This window comes from Neophocaena asiaeorientalis, unplaced genomic scaffold (genome assembly GCF_003031525.2).
Source record: "Neophocaena asiaeorientalis asiaeorientalis breed wild unplaced genomic scaffold, Neophocaena_asiaeorientalis_V1.1 scaffold150, whole genome shotgun sequence".
In the NCBI taxonomy this organism is placed as follows: domain Eukaryota; kingdom Metazoa; phylum Chordata; class Mammalia; order Artiodactyla; family Phocoenidae; genus Neophocaena; species Neophocaena asiaeorientalis.
In genome coordinates this window covers 3506892-3528557 of record NW_020176571.1, presented here as the reverse complement: position 1 = coordinate 3528557, position 21666 = coordinate 3506892, and the positions used below count along the sequence as shown (strand labels likewise).

At 55.9% G+C, this 21666-nt stretch overlaps 1 protein-coding gene across 2 annotated transcripts in view; it reads right to left on the bottom strand.

The window, feature by feature from the left end:
• Window positions 1–4471: 4471 nt before the first annotated feature.
• PRMT8 (protein arginine methyltransferase 8) overlaps window positions 4472–21666 on the bottom strand; it is a 78633-nt gene continuing 61438 nt past the window's right edge. The window contains exons 8-11 of one of the 2 annotated variants that reach the window (XM_024733288.1): window positions 19733–19848; window positions 14435–14585; window positions 6072–6193; window positions 4472–5308 (exon numbers count right to left, since the gene is read on the bottom strand). In XM_024733288.1, coding sequence (XP_024589056.1) covers window positions 5225–5308; window positions 6072–6193; window positions 14435–14585; window positions 19733–19848 — 473 coding nt within the window. In that variant the 3' untranslated portion in view covers window positions 4472–5224. The remainder of the gene's footprint in view (window positions 5309–6071; window positions 6194–14434; window positions 14586–19732; window positions 19849–21666) is intronic. The other variant, XM_024733289.1, reaches the window with a different exon arrangement.

Here is a 21666-nt window from a genome sequence, read left to right as displayed (position 1 = left end):
CACCAGGAAGTTCTTAGAAATGAGGTAGAGAGAGCCACAAGGGAGGGCCGTGCCCAGAGCACCCCAGGTGGGGCTGTGGCATCTCAGTAATTGAGGAGCTTTTCATTCTAACGGAAGGCCACACGCGTCTTGGTGCCAGGCGGTCGCTGCCTGCCGAAAGGCTGGGTGACAAACGTCAAGACCTCAGCGAGCCGCGTGGGAAGGCTTTAACGAGCTAAAGAGCAGAGCCACAAAGCAGGCCACTCCCGCCCGGGGCCTTTGGCAGAACTCTGCACGCGTGTCGCCTGCAGTGCTGTCCCCGAACCCGGGGCCTCAGCCTGCAGCCCCAGGGCCTAGCCCGCTGCTGACCATGCATGGCGGGGCCTGCTGTTCCCCCAGGGCCGTCAGAGGCCCACGGGCCTCAGGCGCTGGCGCCCAGCCGTACTTCTCAATGACAGGGTTGGAAAGCAGGCAGAAATGTTATTACTATAGTAACCGTAAGTGGAATTTCCATCGTACTTTCCATTTCCAAACGTGTTTTCTAGTTCTTTCATTTCTCCGTGTTACCTCCTTGCAGTCTCACCTGGCCCAGACTCACGTGGTTAGTTAAGCACCAGCGCTGGGGTTCGACCGGGTCCTTGGGCTCCAAAGCTCCGTCATGTGGCAGAGTCATCCAGGGATGGACGCTCGCCTTGGGAGGTGGGGACCGCATGGGCCTGGGTCCTTGACGCAGCACCCTAGGGGTTTCCTCTGCCCCGTGTGTTCTGGCTTCTCTTGAGGCCGAGTCATTGGCTACAGCCTAGAGGTTGGTAAAGACCCTTTTCACTTCTGCGGTGTGAGATGACCTATCGCCAGGGTACAGGAAGGGCTCCGGGCCTTCTCTGAAAGTGACAGGCTGGGCCGCCGTGGGCAGTTTGTGGAGAGCAGGGCAATTCAGCAGGGTCTCTCTCTAGAGCAGATCAGGCCCCCCACCACCACCTGGACACAGCTTGTGTCCCCTGCTGAGGGGGCCAAGACTGCAGGGGACGGGGGAGAGGTGGGCTGGTCAGGGAGGACGGCTGAGGGACCCCGCTTCTCAGTTCTGGGGCAAGCGCAGGCCCCGCCCACCCAGAGACTGAGCAGCCCGCAGTGCGTACCTGGAGCCCCAAGGGCAGGGATGGTGCTGCGGACTCTGCTCTGTTATTACCAGTGCCTGGAGCCCATGCCGTTTCCAATACGTGTTTGTTGGCTGAATTTCTGCTCACTGAGCAGGCTGTGTCTGAGTCTCAGCTGAATATGGGCTGTTTCCAACAGGATGGGGGCAGAGCGGCCTCGGAGGCTCTGGACGTGAGCCGGGCACATCCAGCGTGGTCAGACAGGTGTGAGGTGATCTCCCATCTCCAGGGAGTCAGACTCCTCCCGGCAGTCACAGGACCACAGGCCAAGGGTCTGGGCTCCACACACCCAGGCGTGTAAGGTAGGATGCCTCACAGGTGGGGCTGTGCTCCAGGCATGAAGCCAGGCATGCAGGGAGGTGCCATTCAAGACGCCAGGAAGGGAGCAGGGATCCAGAAAAACCTGCCTTTAGGAAGCGGGCTCCAGAAACCAGGCTGGGGACCTGCCAAGTAGTCGAGAGGGGTGTCTGTGAAGGCAAGACGGAGCTCCTGTCCTATGTGGGACCTGGGACTTACAGATGGGAGACGAGGCAGGGCAGAAGCCCACGGATCTAAACTGGCCAATAGGCCAGGAACAGGCGCTTGAGCAGGTGACCGCCCTGAGGATGGGGATGGGCAGAGAGGTCTGGCTTAATTTCGTTCCGTTACTGAGGTCTGGAACCACGCTGGGCCTATCGGTGCAGTGCCCAGAGGAGAGGAACGCTGCCGAGGGGGGACCAGGGAGGGCCTGGCAAAGGGGAGACGGGCATCCCCCGAGGGGCAGAGATTGCAGGGACAGGAGCCTGGGGGTCCTTGAGTAGTTCCAGGGCACGTTCCGTGGGAGTCAAGCTGGTCCACTGTTGCCTGGTTCCTCCCACTTGCACCCCCATCTGTCCAGGGGCAACTCCGGCAGAAAGAGGCAGATCTCTTCCCTTGGAGCTTGTGGCCCAGCGGGGGAGTCCAAGCCTGCAGTGGGCCTCAGAGCAAGCGTAGAGGGGCCCATGAACAATCCAGGCCAAATAAGACCACGAAAGGGGCACCGCGGCTGCAGGCCTGGGGAGAAGTGGGGTGGGATGGAAGGGAGAAATTCCCCAGAGAGGGAGGAGAGGAACATGGAGAAAGTCACTACTGAGTCGGGTACAGTCAAGGAAGGAAGGATGGAAAAAAGAAAGAGGCAGAGTCAGGGAAAAAGAGCTGTCACAAGTGAAGTGGTCTTCACAGCATCCCTGTCGTTGGGCTGAGCCCTCATCCCACCGCGAACGCGCTCGGAGCAGACGCTGCTCATCTCCCACTGAATCAGGGGAGATGACAGTCCCACTGCAGCGCTCCCACGGGCAGCACGGAGGGCGCCGTGGTGGAGGTGCCTCTCCACACTCTCCCGACTTCACTCCTGCAGCCCAGGGGCAGAGCAAGAAGCCAGGGTGGCAGGCGCTGAAGACCCGGGGCCCGGGAGAGGCCGCGGGGCTGCCCGCTTCTCGTCTTCTGGCTGGAGAGGCCCGCAATACTGCCGGGCCTTTGCCCAGCCTGGGCCTCCCCTTCCGGCCCCCAGGGGTGTCAGGAATGCCTGCAGCTTCCAAATGCCCAGAGCTCCCGGAAGGTCATCAACCTTGCTGGCTCTTGGTGGCCATGTGGGATTTGGCCCTGTGGACCATGGATGGAATTCTCCAAACCCGGATGGGCTCCCTGCCCAGGGATGGGCAGAATCCAGGGGCTCCCCGACTCCCACTAAGGGGTTCCCCTCGCGTGCCCTCTGGGGGACCCTCCGTCCTTCCTCAACCCCCTTCCTGCTTTTAACGCACTCACTGTTCTCCCCGATTAAGTTTCTCTATTTTTCTTGTCCAAAACATGTGGACAAAAGCATTCCACGATTTGCACTGTTATTTGTCTCTAGCTACAAAGAGAGGCCTCCCCAGCCGGAGATGCAGAGGACTGAGCAGTGCAGCAGAGGACACGTGAGCAGGTGTGGAGATGGGGGCCCAGCTCCCCCAGGACCCCACTCCTCCCCCGCCCCGGGGCCCAGAGGCTCAGCTACCATTGTGAGCAGGGCCTCCGTGCCCAACTCCCAGGGCTTCGGGGAAGCCAACACGTACGCAGATGCCAGAGGGCAATGAAAGGGCAGGGGCCGCTGCCACTGGAGCCAGTTGTCATTTTCCTGGGCACGGCCATTCCCAGGACACCCAGCTACAGGCCAGCCTGGCTCGCTCCTTCCCACACCGAAGAGGCAGCCCTCGGGCTCCTCGGCAACTGAATCCTCAAGGCAGCTTGGTCTGGTCCCTGCCCATGGGTGAGGCCCCATCTTTTCACCAAGAGATCATCCCAACCACAGAGATCTCATTCCTGCCACGGTTGAGCCCTGGAGCAGCAAGGTGGGGAACGGGGACAGGTGAAGGACTCCAGAGGCCCTGCCTGGTCCAGGGCACACCTGTCCCTCAGAGCCGGACGGCAAATGCAATCACAGTGTGTGACTTGCAGACAACGGGATGAGGCACCCCTGCTGGAGGACCAGCTCTGCCTGCCCAGGGCTCTCTCCAGCCCGGGAGGGCATCAGGGGTCACCAGGCACTTCCCTGAGGCCCCTGCAGTAGCTCACACCTTCTGCTCCTTCCCAAGAAGGGAACATTCTGGGCCTTCGAAGAATCCCAGGCCTCTGCTGACCCGGCAGGCCCCCATCTGGCTCTGCCCTCTCCACGATGGGACCAGAGTCTAAAAGGGGTAGAGGTGGCAGAGCAGAAATCGTTTTGGGAACTGGAGATTTAGCAACCACTCTGGGGAAGGGAACTTCTGTAGAACCTAGGATGTCACCTCCAGGACCCAAGTTCTTTCACTTGGGCTCTGTGGGTACCCTGTTCAAGATGGGGGGGGCGGTCCCATTGATGGGGAGGGTGCAGGCCAGGGCAGACACCCACCTAGGCAGCCAGTAACGGGGTGAGGGAGAGTAGGAACGAGACCGTCCACCACCACGCCCTGGCCCGTGCCTCCACCGGCCTTGCCCTCAGACCCTGCCCTCGTCTCACACTAGCAGCCCAGGACCGTGAGCTCACACCACCTCCTGCTTCCTCTGGACCCTCCCAGCCTTTCCCGCCCTGACCTTGGCCTCTCTCCGGGCTACACCTCGCCTCCCATTCTGGAGCACTCGAGGTTAACTCGTGTCCCCCCACCCCAGCTGCAGGACTCTCCTCCCACCCCTGAGGGTCACAAGGGAGAAGCCCCTGGACTGGTCCTAGCTTCAAGGCTCCCTTTACCAAGGAGCTACCTTCCTTTCGGGAGCGGCACGACTGGATCCTCTGTTCCACTGTGGCCTCTGACCTCCTCCCGCCCCCCTGCCCAGAGCGCCGAGAACACAGCCGCCCCATCGCTTTGCTCTCATGTGCATTTATTGAGCGCCCACGGAGTGCATGGTCCTATGTCCAGGGTTCGGAGCCACAGTCCAGTCAAAAGGAGACCGGAGCTAGTACAGAGGACATTTCATAGCTGGGAAGGGGTGGGGAAGGGGGAGAACTAATCACAAAACAAATTCCTATTGGAAAGCAACAGAATCTCCTCTGAGAGTAATATATATTCTACGCACACACGCGCACGCACACACGCACACAGCCCTGGATGAACACGGACGTTACCGCTTGGCTGTATATGCAAGCACATACCAGTGTGCCGGGTAAAGGAACTAATAGGTATGCTGTCCGCGCACGCGCACCGCCGCACGCACAGCGTCTGGCTTACGCTATCAAAGACGCTAGTCTCCAGGGTCTAGTGAAGCGATCTGTCCTAGATGCCTGCAGCATGCAAAACTTGAAGATCCGAGAGTCACGGTTAAGGAGGACGATGGGGACACGCGTGGACTCCTCCATCGGGGCCCGGCTGCCGCGCTGGCCGTGGCTCTCTGTCGGGACGACAGAGCCTCTGAGAAGGGCCCCCAGAGCAGAGCCGAGAAGCTGGAGGCCCTCTGTCCAGTGGCAGGGGCCTCAGGAGGCCGGCTGAGTTCACCGATCTCAAGGGCAGAGTGTCAGACTCCGGTTTGGAGCGTGTAGTCCTGCAAACAGGGTCCCTTGTGGCGGCGCCTCAGACGGAGGTGAGTTTCCGTGCTCGCTCGCTCTCTGCAGCCTCCCACGTGTGCTAACGCATTTTGTAGTAATTAGATACAGATGTTTCGCACAGCTGTCCCTTAAAATCCAAGTCTACTGTGAAATCGAGGTCTCGCTGCAAAGAAGGAGGAGCCGGGGCATCAGCGCGGAAGGAGGCGGGGACCGCCCCCCTCCCCGCAGGCAGAGGGCCGGGCGCATCTGCGCCGCTGGGGTTTTCCAGCTCAGGACTCCACTCCCCACCAACAGCCCTCGGGAGCCTCTTCCGGTGCCTCGTTACCCTCACGGGGAGGCCTTTGATTTCTAACCTAAGTAAGTCCTTCCTGTTAGAACACAGAGGTGTTCCCTCTGGTTTCATCCCGGGAGAAGTGGGGCGGTTGAGTCTCCCAGGGCGGAAGCCTCGGTGCACCCTCGGCGCCTGCCCGGCACGTGCCCGCACCCCGGGGGGCTCAGAAAGAATCACACGGCCTCCAGCCCCCCAGGCCAGCCTGAGGGATGCGAACCTGGTCTTCCAAGCCACCTCACACTGTTCTTTCCTGGCTCAGCTGGTCCTAAATGAGGCAAAGTCCATGGCCACAGCCTCTGTTCTCAAAACACCTCCCACCAAGGGCGGGAAGCTGTCCTCCAGGCTGGGAGGGTGTCCAGGGTGTCCTACAGAAAGGCTCCAGTTCCCCAGTCTTAAGGGGTCCAGGCTGGAGTCCTTGAAGGAGGCCGTCACATCCAAAGCCGCCTTCCTACCGCTGCCCCTGTAACTTTTCTGGTTCTGTACAAGGCAGCCAGGCCCCCCGGGGCAAGTGGGTCCTGGCAGCTCCCTGGAAACCGGCCCCCGGGTCCCCCCTCCTCTCTGACCCCGGCCTCACAGAGGCTGCCTCAGCACTCACCACGTTTTTGGCATTTGGCTTCATGGATATGGTCCCGTAGATCTCCTCCCCCCTCCGGACGGTGAGGTAGTCTTCCAAGTAGAAGACAGTCTGCTTCCAGTGGGTGTAGGGGGCGTCGGGGGCTGAAGGATGACAAGGAAGAGTTAGAGAAGACGTCTCAGAGGAGCTGGGACCCCGCGCGGACGACTCACTGAACACCGCAGCGAGCACTCTCGTTGGGTCAGACACCCAGCCCCTGCGCCTGCTCCAAGCCCGCAGGACGCCCCGCTCAGCCCAGGGACTCCTCCCGGGGTCAAGGCCCCACCCCCTGGGGACTGCGGGTCTTCGCTGGGGATCAGAAGAGAAACAAGCTGATATTACAAAGCCATACAAGGGGCGGCATTAACGACGAATCTCAAAATGCTACTGTTTTTCATTAGTTCAACAGAGTGAAGACTTTCAGACATTGTAGGGGAGAGATTTGGAGGGTGGCGCATCCTGTCTCCGCTTAAGTGACACCGTTCATGCCAACGCCACGGCTAAGCCGGTTTCGCCAATTCCACTGATACCCCAGTCCTACAAATAGCTTTCCCTGCCTGCCTCTCTGTCCTAAAACCAATCCTAGTTCCCTTGGCCCAGGCCTGCCCTGGGGTTTCAGCTGTGCCTTCCTACCCGGATGAATAGGAATAGGGGAAGATTCTTATTCCACGGACCCCACGCTGATCCACAGCTCACACCTCATGCATGATCCAAAGCCACACTGATGCTTGCACCTCCCCTCCCCTGTATTTGCCACGAAATCCCATCCATCCCTCTGGGCACCCTACAAATTCTACAACTAGATGAGGGGTCCTGTCTTATGGGCCCCCTTCCTCAGCAGCAGCTGTCCTTGGGACACTCTTCCCTCCCTCACCACCAGCCTCTCCCTTCCTCATTCTTCAAGGTCACAACCTTGGGCAAGCCTTGCCTGACCCAGCTGGATTAAGGGCACCCTGGGCTTATGTTACCACGGTGACTGTCATGCCCCTGCATAACCGTCTCTGTCTCTTTTTACGTGTTTGTGTCCTCCACAAGACTGCAATCTCCATGAGGGCCGGGGTCTGCTTACTGCTCTATCCTCAGAGCCCATCACCACCCTTGCTAGGTCTGTGAGTACCGAATAAATGAACGATGGTAAAAAGCCCCAGAGGGGGCGCGTTGTGACGCTTCAAGGTACCCAGAGGTGTTCGGTGACACCGCGGCTTTGGAACCTAAGGGTTGTAGAAGAACCCGTCTTACAGTCAGTTCCTCTTGCCCTTCAGGCTCTTACCTCCCTCCATCAGGATTCAGGACTCATTAACACTGATTCCCTCTTTGCTTAGGACCAGAGCTAAAGGTGGGAAGACTTAGGGAGGATGTAGTAAGTGCCTTTCAAATACTTCAAAGGCTGTCACATGGAAGGACTTATATGTGGCCTTATAGATGGCTTTGGAGGCAGAACAAAGGCTAGACACTCAGAATCACTAGAAGGCAGAGTTTTAATCACAGGAAGGATTGGGGCTGCCCCACGACCGTGTATGCATACCTGCGGTCCGGCCCGGAGGAGTGCACACACAACCTGGCTGGGGATTTATCGTATGCCCAGTCAGACCAAGATTGTTCAAACCCCAAGATCTATTTTAATGGTGGTGAAGAGTCTGTCTGTCTGTGTCCTTTGCAATGAACCAGCTTGATCAAATGTCAGTGGTTTGGATACTCGAGTAGCCTTCGATGTGTGCATTTAGGAAATCGATGCAAACTCAAGGTCTAGTGGAGGGGAGGCAGCCTGAGGATTTGGAAGGGCTTGAAGGAGGATCATGTACATAGAGTCTGTGCCGCTCGGATCCTGGATCCCCAAACACACCCAGCCTTCCTGGCCTCCGAGGCGTACTGCGGCCCAGAGGCAAAGTCCACCTGCTCCCAGCACCTTCCCTTCCAACGACACCTAAACGAATTGTCAAAAGATCGTCTCCGGGGTGTGCAGAGGCAGGTAGCGTATGACTGACAGCACTGTCGCCCCCGCTGCCACGCACGCCTACCCAGACAGGTGTCTCTCCTGTTCTTAAAGACCTTCAGGCAAGGAGATTCCAGCAGCTACCTTCTGCCTCCTAATCAGATGCCTGTGAGACTCCCGGAGACTTCACTGGCTCAGCTCTGCCAGCCAGCGGGCCCAGAAGTCCACCTCTGATGCTGGTCGCCCAAAAGACATCAGCCTTGGGTTGGAGGAGAGTGAAATTTCCCCTTGACATCAACATCAAAAGGTTAAGAACTTCCCCAAACATCTCATGTCCATGATGGGTCCACGGACTCATTGCTAAAGCAGTTTTCTCAATGCAGGTTCTCCATCAAGGTGTCCAGGAGAAGTGGATGACAGTCCAGATGTTTTGACTCTGGTCCTAGAGATCTGAATTCAGTAATTCTGGGGTGTGAGATGGGGCCAGGCTTGCCAGAACGTAAAAGTCTCCCCCAAGGTGTTGGAGATACACAGCCAGTTGCTGTGCAGACCCAATCATTTACATCTAATACATCTCTTGGGTGGGTATCAGTGGAAGGGACATTTAATGAGGCAACAGTAGGCCCAGTGTCCAGTCTCCACTTTGCCAAGCATTTACACTGTGACCCTGGGGCTCATTTTCTACACCTGCAGAAAGTTTATCTCCCTGTGAGGATAGGTGATGGGAAGGGGAAAGGAAACACTGAGGACGACCGGCCTCCTGCTGTGCCCAGGACCGTTTTCCTGGTGCAATTATCTGTAGCTCTCCCTTTCACTCTCAAAGTGTCCTCATTTGAAAGATGAATTATATGGTCCCCTTATCTGTAACATAGCAGGCCCAGGTTAGGGTACTGCTAAGCCATTGAATTCGGTGCTTATTTAATCATTGTGAAAAGTGGCATATCATTTCACTTATCCATCAACTATGGCTCTGGCCTGTAAAGCAGTGCTGCCTCATTGTCGTGGTCTGGAATGTTCTAGGGATTCTCCAGACAGTTGCTGTGCACAAGGGTGAGCGTTCAGTATCACTGTGGACCACGACACCCAGAGTTCTGGTCAGTGGACAAGCCTTTCCCTCCCGCTCTGCCCGAACTACAGCCTTCAAGACAGTGTAAGTGGCTTTCAGGCTTCCTCGTTATGACCGTACCGTCATTCACACATTCATGCGTTCACTCACGCGTGCATTCACTCATTCGGGCATTCATTCAATCATTCATGCATTCAGCAGACATCCACTCAGGATGCCTGCCATGTGCCTGATGTGGTCCTAAATGTGGGGAACAGCAGCCAGTACAGCCTCGCCCCCTGAGATCCTGCAGCCTAAGTGAGAAGACACTCAGGTAGCTGGCCATAAAGTCCGGTGGGAGTCGTGACCGAGGATGGAGGTGGGGTGCACAGGGGGCTGCAGGAAAAAATGGCTGGGGCCTCTCACAGGAAGATTTTCCCTGGTGCTTCTGGAGAGGGAGTGGAGTCCTGCCTCCTCTTTCTCCTCCCAATGGCTAAGTGGCTGGTACTTCTTTCTGGAATTTAATACTTTTTCTAGCTGTAAATTTGTAACTCTGTTCCCCGGGGGGGTGGGGTTCACAGGCTTTTTGGAGAATTAAAGACTATGCACGAAGAAGCTTCTCTGACCTGAGAAAATGGCTCAGTGTCACAGTGACACCCAGAGTTCTGGTCAGTGGACAAGCTTTTCCCTCCCGCTCTGCCCCAACTACAGCCTTCAAGACAGTGTAAGTGGCTTTCAGGCTTCCTCGTTATGACCGTACCGTCATTCACACATTCATGCATTCACTCACGCGTGCATTCACTCATTCGGGCATTCATTCAATCATTCATGCATTCAGCAGACATCCACTCAGGATGCCTGCCATGTGCCTGATGTGGTCCTAAATGTGGGGAACAGCAGCCAGTACAGCCTCGCCCCCTGAGATCCTGCAGCCTAAGTGAGAAGACACTCAGGTAGCTGGCCATAAAGTCCGGTGGGAGTCGTGACCGAGGATGGAGGTGGGGTGCACAGGGGGCTGCAGGAAAAAATGGCTGGGGCCTCTCACAGGAAGATTTTCCCTGGTGCTTCTGGAGAGGGAGTGGAGTCCTGCCTCCTCTTTCTCCTCCCAATGGCTAAGTGGCTGGTACTTCTTTCTGGAATTTAATACTTTTTCTAGCTGTAAATTTGTAACTCTGTTCCCCGGGGGGGGTTCACAGGCTTTTTGGAGAATTAAAGACTATGCATGAAGAAGCTTCTCTGACCTGAGAAAATGGCTCAGTGTCACAGGGTGGCAAAGCTGGGAAGGGGTGCCAGGCCGTCGAGGTCCAACCGTGTCATTTCACTCATAATGAGCCCAAGGCCCAGAAAGGAGCTCACTTAAGAGCACCTCCACGGCCTGAAGGGCTTCCTGGCAAAACTAGGACTTAGCGCAGGCCTGCTTCTACTCTGGGTACTGCCCTTCCAGCAGTAGCCCCAGGGGGCCCAGTTCCCATTTCCTACCCCGCCCTCCGAGGCTGTGTCCCAGGGGCAGGGCAGCTGTGCTGGCACAGCCTGGAACCCTGGGTGCCTGTGCCCGTTTGCAGCGGCTTCTGCCCGGAGCCGCAGCAGGCAGACACCAGCACCATTCACGGGGACTGTTTGCAAGCCTCACAAGCCGCGACGTGCTTTCGCGTGGGTCTCCCGGAGCAGCTGCAAACCTTGGGGGCCGATGGCGAGGGGCCGCTTACAGCAGGCTGCACTTCGCCTGAAGTTCAAAGCCAGCTGAGACCAAACGATACCTTGTTTAGGCCTACACATACGCATGATAAAACTTTTTAAAATAGCAGGGGATAAGGAACTGAACATTCAGGATAATGCTCATTTAGAGGCGATGTGGAGGGAGGGGATAAGATGGGACCATCCGGGTAGCAGCAAAGGTGTTGGTAGTATTTAAGCCCTTGAGTTAGATGGTGAGCTCACAGGGATTTATTATGTGACTCTGAATTACTTGACTTGCATGTGTTAATTCTAATCATATTTATTCATAATGTATTTCTGGTTAATATTTACATTCTAATTAACAATAGTTTATCTCTTGATATTAACTAATGTATTTACATTCTAATAATAATTAGAATTATTACCTTCTAGTTAATAATGCATTCTAGTTACTATTACATTCTAATTAATAACACTTTATTTACGATCTGTTACTGAGTTAGGTGGCAAGTTCACAGGTGTCCCTTGTATTAATTAAAAAGTAAGCAACACAAAAAAAAAAAAAAAAAAAAAAAAAAAAAAAAGTAAGCAAAAAGTGAACTGTGCGTGATCCAATGATGGTAGCACGTCATGAGCCACAAATTAGGATTAATCTAATTCCGTGCATCTGAGGTCCTTAAAAACAAAGGAGAAATGTTCTTTCCTTGCTGGTCAGAGTGCAGAGGGTCTGAGTAAAGCCCACTGCCAAAGCCATGCCAGCTGGAAGATGGCCAAGATGGTAAAGATGGTACGTGCTGGACCAAAACCACGCTGTCATCGCCAGAAACAGATCACCTCAGGGAAAGAAAAACGCAGCCTGGAGCTACGGGGCTGGAGCCCAGGCTTTAGAGACACAGAACTCTTTCCAGAGTACCCTTGCCCCCTGACTTTCCCATCGCCTGCGGCAGGGCGGACCCTGGGGGAGGCATCACCCAGGGATGGAGGAAGCAGAGCCAGCCACCGTGGCTCCATCCCTGGCCTCCAGTCACAGGCACCGTCCTCGATCGGGCCCTTCCTCAGCCCTCACTGCCCCAACCCTCACCATTGCAAGGCTGAGTCTCACCCATCCTTCAAGGTCCAGGTTAAATATCCCTTCCTCCTGCTGCCTGTTCCTGCACACCCACCGAGAAGATAAGCTCGTCTGCTGCTCCCGTACGGAGGGTAGCAGCTGACAGTGACCCGGATCGGGGCTCTCTGGTCTCTTCCCCAGGATGAGGTGGCACCAGCGCTGGCCTGGCTGACGGAGACCAGAAGACCCTAGTCTTGATGGTCAGGAGACACCAACTCTGGAAGAAGCCCTTCTGTGAGGGATTAAGTGAAGTCTCTTGTCCGTTCTCTCCCACGAGAAAATTCCAGGCTCAGATGCCTTCACTAAGGAATTCCAGCAATCATTTAAAAAAGAAATTATCACTGATCCTTCAAAAACTCTTGCAGCAGATAAAGGAGGAGGAAACACTCCCCAACTTATTCTACGAGATCAGAATTACTCTGTTGGCAAAGTCAGAGAGAGAGAGATTCACAAGAAAACAGATCTACAGACCCAGGGTCACTCATCTGTATAGATGTAAAATACATCAACGAGGTGTCAGAAAACTGGGCAACACAGACAAAGGATGAAACAACATGAGCAAGTGGGATCGCTGTCACCACGTGAAAGAGGACCACTGGCACCATGGCTGCAGGAAGTGAATAATCGTATCTTGGTAGAACTCACCTATCCCTGCCACGTGCACGCCCAGCCCCGGTGACAAGCTCCCAATTCCCAGGAAGACCTCCCGCGAGTGGTCAGGATGAACGCATGCTCAGGGCAGGAATCCTAGCTTCGTAAACGCATTGAACAGAGATCTGCTTAGAAATCTCGGAGCCACACCCCCGCTGGGAGGAGCTAGGAAGACAGAGATTAATAAGACGTGAGCCCAGCGGAGGGCGGCGGAGGGGGGGAGACGCAGGCCTGCAGAAGGCGATGGAAATGTTCAGAGAATAATGGCACAACCTACATTGGAATCCTGGGTAGTTGTTTACAAAAAAGAGATTGGCTATATCTCCACGCGGCTATGGCGGCGTCTCCAAGACACATGGTTAACTAAAGACGGGGAGCAGGGGCAGTGTGTATGGTGCGAGCCGACCTGTGTTTTCAAGAAAAGTGTAGCTGGATGTCATACTCCGGTCATGGAAGATGCCACCAGCGGAGGCAGCTGGGTCTACGATTCACAGAAATCTATGGACTATTTTTGCAACTTCTCATGAGTCTATAATTATTTCAAATAAAAAGGAAAAAGAGTGTATATAGGTCCGTAGCTGCTTGTGCGCCACTGAAATCGTGAACAAATATGCCTCAGGCACGGGATCGGGACGGGTGGCGGAGAGGTCTTTTTCCCTAACTTTTTATGCCCCTTTTTATACCCTTTCCTTATCTTTTTGTTAGACTGCATCTGTATCGCTTTAAGCATGGCCATGACAGACGTAAGCACAGGACGTTAGGGAGCCCCAGGAAGAAGGCCTAACCTTGACCCTAGAGGGAAGGAGGGGATCATAATACCTGAGCTGAGAGATGCAGCCTGAGCCGGAGGTGGCCAGGTGAGGAGAGGGATGGGGGAGCTGCCATAGGCTGAATCGTCTCCCCCCAGAATTCATGTGCTGGAGCCCCGACCCCCAGGATCTCTGAATATGAACGTATTCGGAGAGAATGTCTTTAGTTAAAACGAGGCCCTTAGTGTGGGCCCTCATCCAATCTGGCTGGTGCCCTTGTAGAGCAAGGAGATTAGGACACTCGCAGAGACACCAGGGATGGGCACAGAGGAAGGACCATGTGAAGACACGGCGAGAAGGCGGCCATTGGCAAGCCGAGGAGAGAGGCCTCAAGAGAAAACTCCAGAGGCCACCAGAACCACGAGGAATACTTGGTTACAGTGGCCCCAGCAGACAAATACAGCAGGGAAGGAGACAAATCTGACAGAAGACCACTGCCCTGTGGATGGACGAGGGGTTGGGGCGTGCAGAGGACACGGCCGAGGGACTGGAGATGCCTGGGCGCAGAGAGCTGCCCGGCCAGCGTGTGCTGGGCTGCGTGTGTGGCAGCAAAGGGGTGGGGGGGACGGCACAGCGCGAAGGGTGCTGAGAGACGAGGCTGGGGACCAACCCCCTGCCATTTACCAGGCTAAGCAATCTGGGCTTATCTGCTACAGGCAGTGAGGCACTTCTGAAGGAGTTTGGAGCACGTCAGGGACTTAATGAGGATGGACAGAAGCTGGGAAGGCAGGAAGGAGACGTAGAGCCAGGTTGCAGCCTAGGGAAGCAGACACTGAATCCGTCATCAGGCGCCTCCCTATCCTCCACCCACACAGAGGGGGCTCGGGAAACACTAAATGAACAAACGTGCACTTGAAAGGTGGCCTCCACGCCTGCCTCTCCCCACCCGACACTTGCTCTCAGCTCTGGCCACACCAGCCACAAGTTTTTTACCTTCTCCTCGGGCAGCCAAAACCCTGGGGACGTGCGATTCCTCCACGGCTGGAGAGGCTTAGGAGGTGCTAAGTGAGGGCCCCTGGCTGATGCCCCCGGCCCTTGCCCCATATCCAAGCCGGGGAGGTCACTTCCCGCAGAGCCTTAGCACGAGGCTAGGAGGGTCTGGAAGGCCAGCAGAAGGCTCACCTGTGGAAAACCCCATTTTTTTGTGGCACTTGGTAAATTCGATATTGAAATAGGTGACCAGGGCGTGGACGTAGTCATTGCGCTGTATCTGCAGGCAGAAGGCAGATGTGAAGGACAGTTCCTCCGTCTTCACCGTGTAGATGTCCACCTCCTGCAGCCCAGAGAAGAGAGAATGCAGACGCTTAGTGCCTCCACCGGGTCTGGGCCGTCCTCAGCTTCATTCCCCAGGGAGACTATGGATGGCAGACTCCCCAGGGGGTCATGGCTCTTCGGGGGACTTCCCAGGCCCCCCCCCCCCATGACCTCCTCCATCCTTTCTAGGGTGGAGTCTGCGAAGGCAATGCTGCAAAGAGATTTGAGTCACAGCCTGAGGACAACAGAATCAGGAAGGTAAATCTTCTGGGGATGAGTGCTGATGCGGGGGAGGGGAGAGGAGAAGAGGATGAATTAGAGCATCTGTAAACCCAACCCAAATATCCTCAGAGCAGTCCCCCTCGGCATCACTAGTGCATCTAGCTGTTCTCAGGCTGTGATCCCTGGAGGAGCACGTCGGCATCACCGGCGGCGGGGTGGAGCGGGGATTCCAAGGGGTGGGGTGGGGTGGGGAGGGCATCCCAGACCTACTGAATCAAGGCAGTAGTGCGTGCCCTGTCAAGCCCTCCCAGGTTCCGGCGGACCTGACTGCTCCCTTCCCAGCAATGCGAGGTATGGAGTATTATCTCAGGAGTGAGGACGGAGCCCGCACGGTCACAGACTGAGCCTGGGCAAGTCAGCCGACCATTTACCACAAGCCCGGACAGTTAAAAACAAATGAAAGGGGGAAATAAGAGGTGAGAACTTTTCAGTTCCAGCTAGGAATGGACAACACAAGGAACTCATCGTTCTAACAGTTTCAGCTGGGGAGTGGTTGCACATCAGTCTTGCTGGGAGCGGGAGTAAAAAGAACAATGGTTTGCAGCATGGTGCCCTTTCTGCGAGAAGGATGCTGACCCGTCGTCGGCCGGCTCCAGCAAGACACAGCAGACCTCCCAAGGCCCAGGAGGCATCCCTCCCACTGCCGGGCTGTATGGCAGAGACCTCCGTCCTGAAAGCTCTGTACGGGCCAGACAGACACCTGTGTGCCTGGAACGGTCCCCAGGGGCGCCCCTGAGACCCGGATGATGGAAGATGTTGGGAGTGACTAGGAGAGAGGGGTCTCCGGGTGGGGAAACAAGAGCAGCGAAGAGACAGAGACTTTTATCTCTACACGTTTCTAGGATGAATAAAGGAAGAACTGATGCAAAGCATCCTGGGGACTTCAAAGCCAAGTCCTGTCTCCGCAGGAGGGCAGTGGACAGAGGCGCAGGTGAGGTCGAGGCAGCCAGCCAGCCCAGAGCCTTGTTACGGTGCGGGCTGGCAGCTGTGACCTCCTCTGACCTGTCGGTTGGGAAGAGGGTGGGACTGCAGGTGCAGGGGACCGTGTGAGCCTTCGATGTCGGTGACATCACTTCAGATGCAAGCTTAAGGACGGGGAACAGGGCTAAAGGTCCCTGTGAGCCCGGGGGGTCAGGCGTGCAGAACTCGATGGGGTTAGAAAGCCAGTCCCCTTTTACCCCAAGAATGCAAGAACCCTGGGGAGCATCCCCAGGTAGTGGCTGCCGTGGGCTCCTGCGCTCCCCCTGGGAGGATGCGCTCACTGCCAGCCAGGCAGCCAATCCTTCCCCGATGTCTCCAGTCGGTAGGTCCTGCTTCTAAACTAGCGAGCAGGGCCCTCACCAGCCTCTGTAACTTCCACCCACGGAACAAGCCACCGCCCGCTTGTGCTCACGTGGGTCCCCTAAACCTTTTCTTCTCCAGCATAAACTGCATCTCCTGAGTCATGGCTTCTGACGCCGTCACCCTCCTGATCTGGGACCCGGTTCTAGCAGCCTCTGACCTCGAAGCTCACTCTGCCGGCTCCAGCCGCCTTTAGCCGGCCAAGCCCCTCCCCACAACATCCCTCTCATAATCCTTCTTTCTGGGACCCGAGCGCAGGGGGGAGGGTCCTTCATTACATGTCACCCTGTTAGTTTGGGCCACTGCCCAGAGTGGGGAAATCTTTTTAGCCCCAGTACCTGTCAGCTTATGACGTTTGCCACCCCTCTCGGCCACGTGGCTGCAGGTCCCTCCAGCCCAAAGACTCTTAGCGCAGCTGTGCTTAACTGTGATTTTGTTAAGGGCTTCAGCAGAGTCCACTGGGCCGGGCTCACGCTGTCTACATTCACTGACGTTTCCTCTCCTTCTTCACTGGGGCCAGCCCGCCAGGCTCCAGGCTCCTTCCAAGGTCCCCGTCCCTTTCTCTCGGGCGCCCGCGGCCACGGGCCTCGCCTGGTCTTTCCACCCTGCTTCTGGCTCATCTCAGGGGTCTCACCACCTCCGCCCCTGTCCGCACCATTAGACTGGAGCCCTTTAGACGCGGGGTCTGGACGTTATGGTCTGTGCGCCCTCAGTGAGCGATGTAACCCCTGACATGCACCACTTTTCTCCTAAAACTGTCTCCCTGCCTGAGGACTCTCCTTCCCATCCCCTCCCCAGGCTTCTCCTTCAGACCAACCAGCTAATCTCTCTGAGATGCATGCACACGATGCCAATCCCTGGATCTAAAGCCTTCCACGACTTTCCATGGTTTACCTAAAAGGATCCAAGCCTCTTGGCCTGGACTCAGAGAGGGGCCTGGGAAGTAGATTCATCTGGACCTGGTTCCTTTCTCCTCTGTCCTCGCCTCACTTCGTCACCACTCTCAGCCTGCACAAGAACAACGATGCACACGCACGCACGCACACACACACACACGACACCCCATCTATCGGGGATTCCGTCTCTATAGGGTCTCAGATGTCCATCAACCAATGTCAGCCACCAATGCCCTGACAGCGTTCTCTAGGTCCTGTGGACATTTGCATCTTAATAGGGGCCTCCGAAGGAGCAAAAACCGTCCAGACTGAAAGGATGATCTGCGTTAGAATGGGCGCGAGGGAGGCGACCGCTGGTCTCGGGAGTGGGGACAGGCAGTCTGTGTGGGTGCGTCAGCTGTGACTGGGCCTCAGAGACACAAAGGCCTCTGGTCAGGGCCCTCCCTCCTCTCAGGCCCCAAGTGTCCAGAGGCAGACGCATTATGCTGGCCCCCAGAGCCCTGATCCCTTTGCCAGAAGGCTTTCTCTTTCAGTAGCCGCCTCAGCATCCCTGAGACCCCAGCGAGACCCCTGGCTCGGCCTCAGGCCGCCCCACCAGGCGCAGGGCTCCGCAGGCATCGGTGACTCAGAGGGGCCCCGGCCGATGCTGTCCCCATCACTACATCATGTTACAAATGGATGTCTCAGATCAGAAGCCTGGTCAAAACAGTCTTAATTATAATAAAGTGTCACAAGCCCCAACGTTAATAGCGATGAAAATAGCAATTAAGCGTGTGAAGAAGGGCAAGTGTTTTCCCAGGGAAGATGGTGCTGACACATTAGCGAGAGCTGACGGATGGCTCTCCTGGTGGCAGAAGCAAACACAGCCGTCCTTGCCCTTCTCAGAGCTCAGGAAGAAAGGTGACATGCATAGAGGGCCCAGAGCTCCAGCTCCGCCATACCCACAGTCCCAGGCTGCACTGAGGTGTAACCAAGGAGAGACCCTTGCCTGTTCCTGGCTGGAAGGGGAGAGGGAGGCGGGGTGGGGTGGGGGGGACAGAGCAGGCCAGTCTGGGACCAGCCTTGGATGTGCACAAGTGCCGCGGCCACACCTGCAGGGCAGGGTCAGAGAGCGACCCAGGGCCCAAGCACATTGAAGGAATCTTATCCCCACGCCACCATGGGCAGACGCCTATCGGTTCCATACAGCTGCCGTGCGTCATTTTGGCAAATGCAGTCACACCAGGCGATTTCCACTCGTACTACAGTATTGGCAGCCATGCTCTGCACTACGGGTGAGTTATCTGGGGTGGACTTTGCTGGATCTTGTTTGGGATGCCAGAGAGAGAGGCTTCGGGGACAGAGGGGCTGGTGGGAAGAAATAAGAGGACGCTTGTTTATCATCAACCCTGCCTGGACTCAGAAAGGGCCAAGTTAAGAGGCAGCAAAACCCTTCGGGGCGAGGCCAAGGCTTAGACTTGGAGCCAGAACCCTCAGGCGGGATGTTCCAGCAGGGAGGCGGTGTCTATCTGATGGGACCTGTACGAGGTACCTCTAGTTTTATTTGTCCTCTGAGGTCCCTTTGAAATGCCATGGTGACAAGCCTTGCGTTTCTTCTCAGGAAGACTGTGACCGGGGACAAGGGACCGTTCTCACCTGGACAAAGCAGCCGTTTGCATCAGTCCTGCAGAAACCTCCCCTCACCCCGGGCTCTTCCCCGTTGCGTCCACCCAGAGTTCCCGAAAAAGCAGTGAGGTGCACAGGACCAGGGCGGGAGGGTATGCTTCAGCAAGGTGAGGGCTGGGAGGGCTGATGACAACGGACACAGTGAACCCAGATTCTTCGATTAAAACATTAACTTGAAGTCTATGAGATGGATGTCTTTCTAGACTTTAAAAAAAGTAGTGAAATATCAAGAGTTTTCCATCGTTGGACAGGATAGATTAGCATATGTAAATGCAGATACTTAGAAAAAGGGTTGGAAAGATCAGCTCATCCTGTGGACGGCGGTCACCTCTAGGAGGAGTGTGGGGCTGGGAGGGAGGGGAGGTCTCGGGGGGCTTTTATCTGTACCCCAGCAAATTTGGCACGTCTGATATTTAGTGATAAGAATGCACTGGGTAAGGACTGGTCTGCCGAGGATGCTGGCGAGCTGTTCTCCGTCTGCGCTGAAGAAAGCCTTGGAGGACAAGATGTACCAACAAGGGCACTCAGGAGGAGGGAGCTCCATGCGGCCGGGTCAGATGTGTGCTTAGAGGTGTGGGCGTGAGGCTGCTCACACGGCAGACTGAGGTGTGGGATTTCTTGCCTAAGAGGCCAGCGCCCTCGGAATGGAGGGGCTTCCCCCACCTGAGCCTCCAGGGTGTCCTCCCTCGGATATTCCTCCAAGTCACCCGACACCCCTCCCCCCTCACAGCACCAAGGGACATGCACCGCCCACCCCCCAACTGTGCCACGTGGAGTCCAGTGGCGCTCTCTCCCCAGCTCTGCTCAGTGACAGTGCTGGTTTTGATGGGTCACCACGGGCTGCCAGAGGCTCTGGCCGTGGCCTTGCCTCACAGTTTGGGGCCCCGCAGGAGCTGGCGCGGCCTCTACTCTAGGCCCAAGCGTCCAGGTGGCACAGCCAGGTTCCCGCACACCCAGGCCCCAGGAAGCCGCGTCTGCAGACCTTTATTAAACAGGCATTGGTCACCACTTGCTTTGGGTCCACGATGTCTACCAGGGGCTCCTTCATGGCAACGTCCCGGATGCAGGTCATGTCAAAGCCATAGACGTTCTCCCACCCTGTGGGAAAAGAGCGAGAAGTGGCAGCAGGACCCCCAGAAGTCTCCCGACCCTCCTGAGTCCTAGAGGGTGGGGGGCAGCTTGTGTCCCCCTGCCTGAGGACAGGAGAGTTGCTTGCCTGGTGGAGAGCTCTGCAATGTGCCAGACGCTCATTCACACCATCTGATCTGTACAGGTTCCACTTTAGGGTTAGGAAAAGTAAAGCTCAGAGAGGCTGAGAAACTTCTCCAAGGTCACACAGCAGACTCCCACAGGGTCAGGACTAGAGCCCACACTCCTGATTCTTCTGTACCTGCTCTCCTGCCCCCTCTCTGAGCCTCAGAGCCTCCTACGAACTCTCTCCTCTGCCGTCCACATTTCTACCTCGGAGCCTTTGTTCCAGTCATTCTCCACACCTACAAGGCCCATCTCTTTCCCTCCTCCCATCCCCGCCAGCTGAACCTCTCAAGCAGCAGAAAGAAACATGGGCTTTCAGTGAAACAGGCTGCAGCGTGAATGCCAGCACCACCACTTACTGGCCAGGCCCTTGTGCAAATTTCCTAACCTCTCTGAACCTCCATTTTCTCAACTGAAGAAATGAGGGGCAGGGGCAGGGGCAGGGGTAGTCCAGGAGAGGGCTTAACTTTCTCACACGCCATGATGTTCTCTCTAAGGATGCATCTCGTAAGACATATCCCCCCGTTGGGGCACAAAGCACCCCAACAGTGCTCTTTGGCCCCTTGGGGCTGTTCATAAGATGCTTTAAGCAGGGGATGTATTCAGGATGCAGGGTTGGAGAGTAAATGAATGCAGGTCCGATGGTCCAAGATCACCCTTAAATGATGGTAATCATTGATTGATCACCTAGCCCTGGCCAGACCCTTCATTGAATCTCCCCAGCAACCCCGTGAGGACACCTCCATATGACAGATGAGAAAACAGGGACTTGCAGAAGCTGGCATCCAGCTCACATGCAGTATCTGGCCCAGTATCCCACAGCAGGGGAATCGTGGAGCTGGGGCTCAAACCCAGCTTGGGTCCTAATCCTTCAGCTGCACTGACTCAGCCGTGACAGCAACCAGGAATGCCATTTGCTCTCCCCACAGCGCAGAGAGCACCTTAGCAGAGTCTTCAGTTACTGGCCAGCTGAAATCTCACTTGTCCGTTCATTCAGAGGGGCTTAGAATGACACTGCAGTAGAGACGCTTTTCTCTAAAATCTTACAGGATTAAGTTTTTTTAAATGTTCACCAAACAAATGGTACCTTAGGGAACTCATGGCATGTGTTTAGGAGAGGGGGGTGGGAGGAGGGAGGTGTGAATGGTCAGGGAAAGCTGTGCCCCTTTTACTCAGATTCTTTTCAAGGGCACACAAAGACCTTCCTCGGGGAGAAGAGGCCGAGAAAATAAGCATCTCCCAGAGGGTGAGCACTTGTGAAATTCTGGCTTGAGGATAAGATGCCAGTCAGATCCCATTACATACACGAGGCTGGTGCCAAAGTCCCAACTGAACCTACCTGTGTTTGGGGAAGTGTGTCAACAGCAAATGCTTCAGAGAAGACCTCCTTCTAGAATCTGGAAATAGCTGTCCCTGCTCACCCAGATAGAACACGCACACCAAAACACACTGCCTTTGTTTAAAACCCCTTCTCAGGAGACCTGCAGCCACGCACCTGCTCTTTCCCTCTCCCAGCCCTGCTTTAAGTTAAGGTTCAGTGAAACAGTCAGGCAGATATCTAAGAGTCTATGTGGGTGATGGTTAAAGTCCTGGGCTTTGGGCTTCAAATCTGGGCTCTGCTGTTTATTTGCTGTGCAACTCCAGGCAAGAATTTAACCTCCC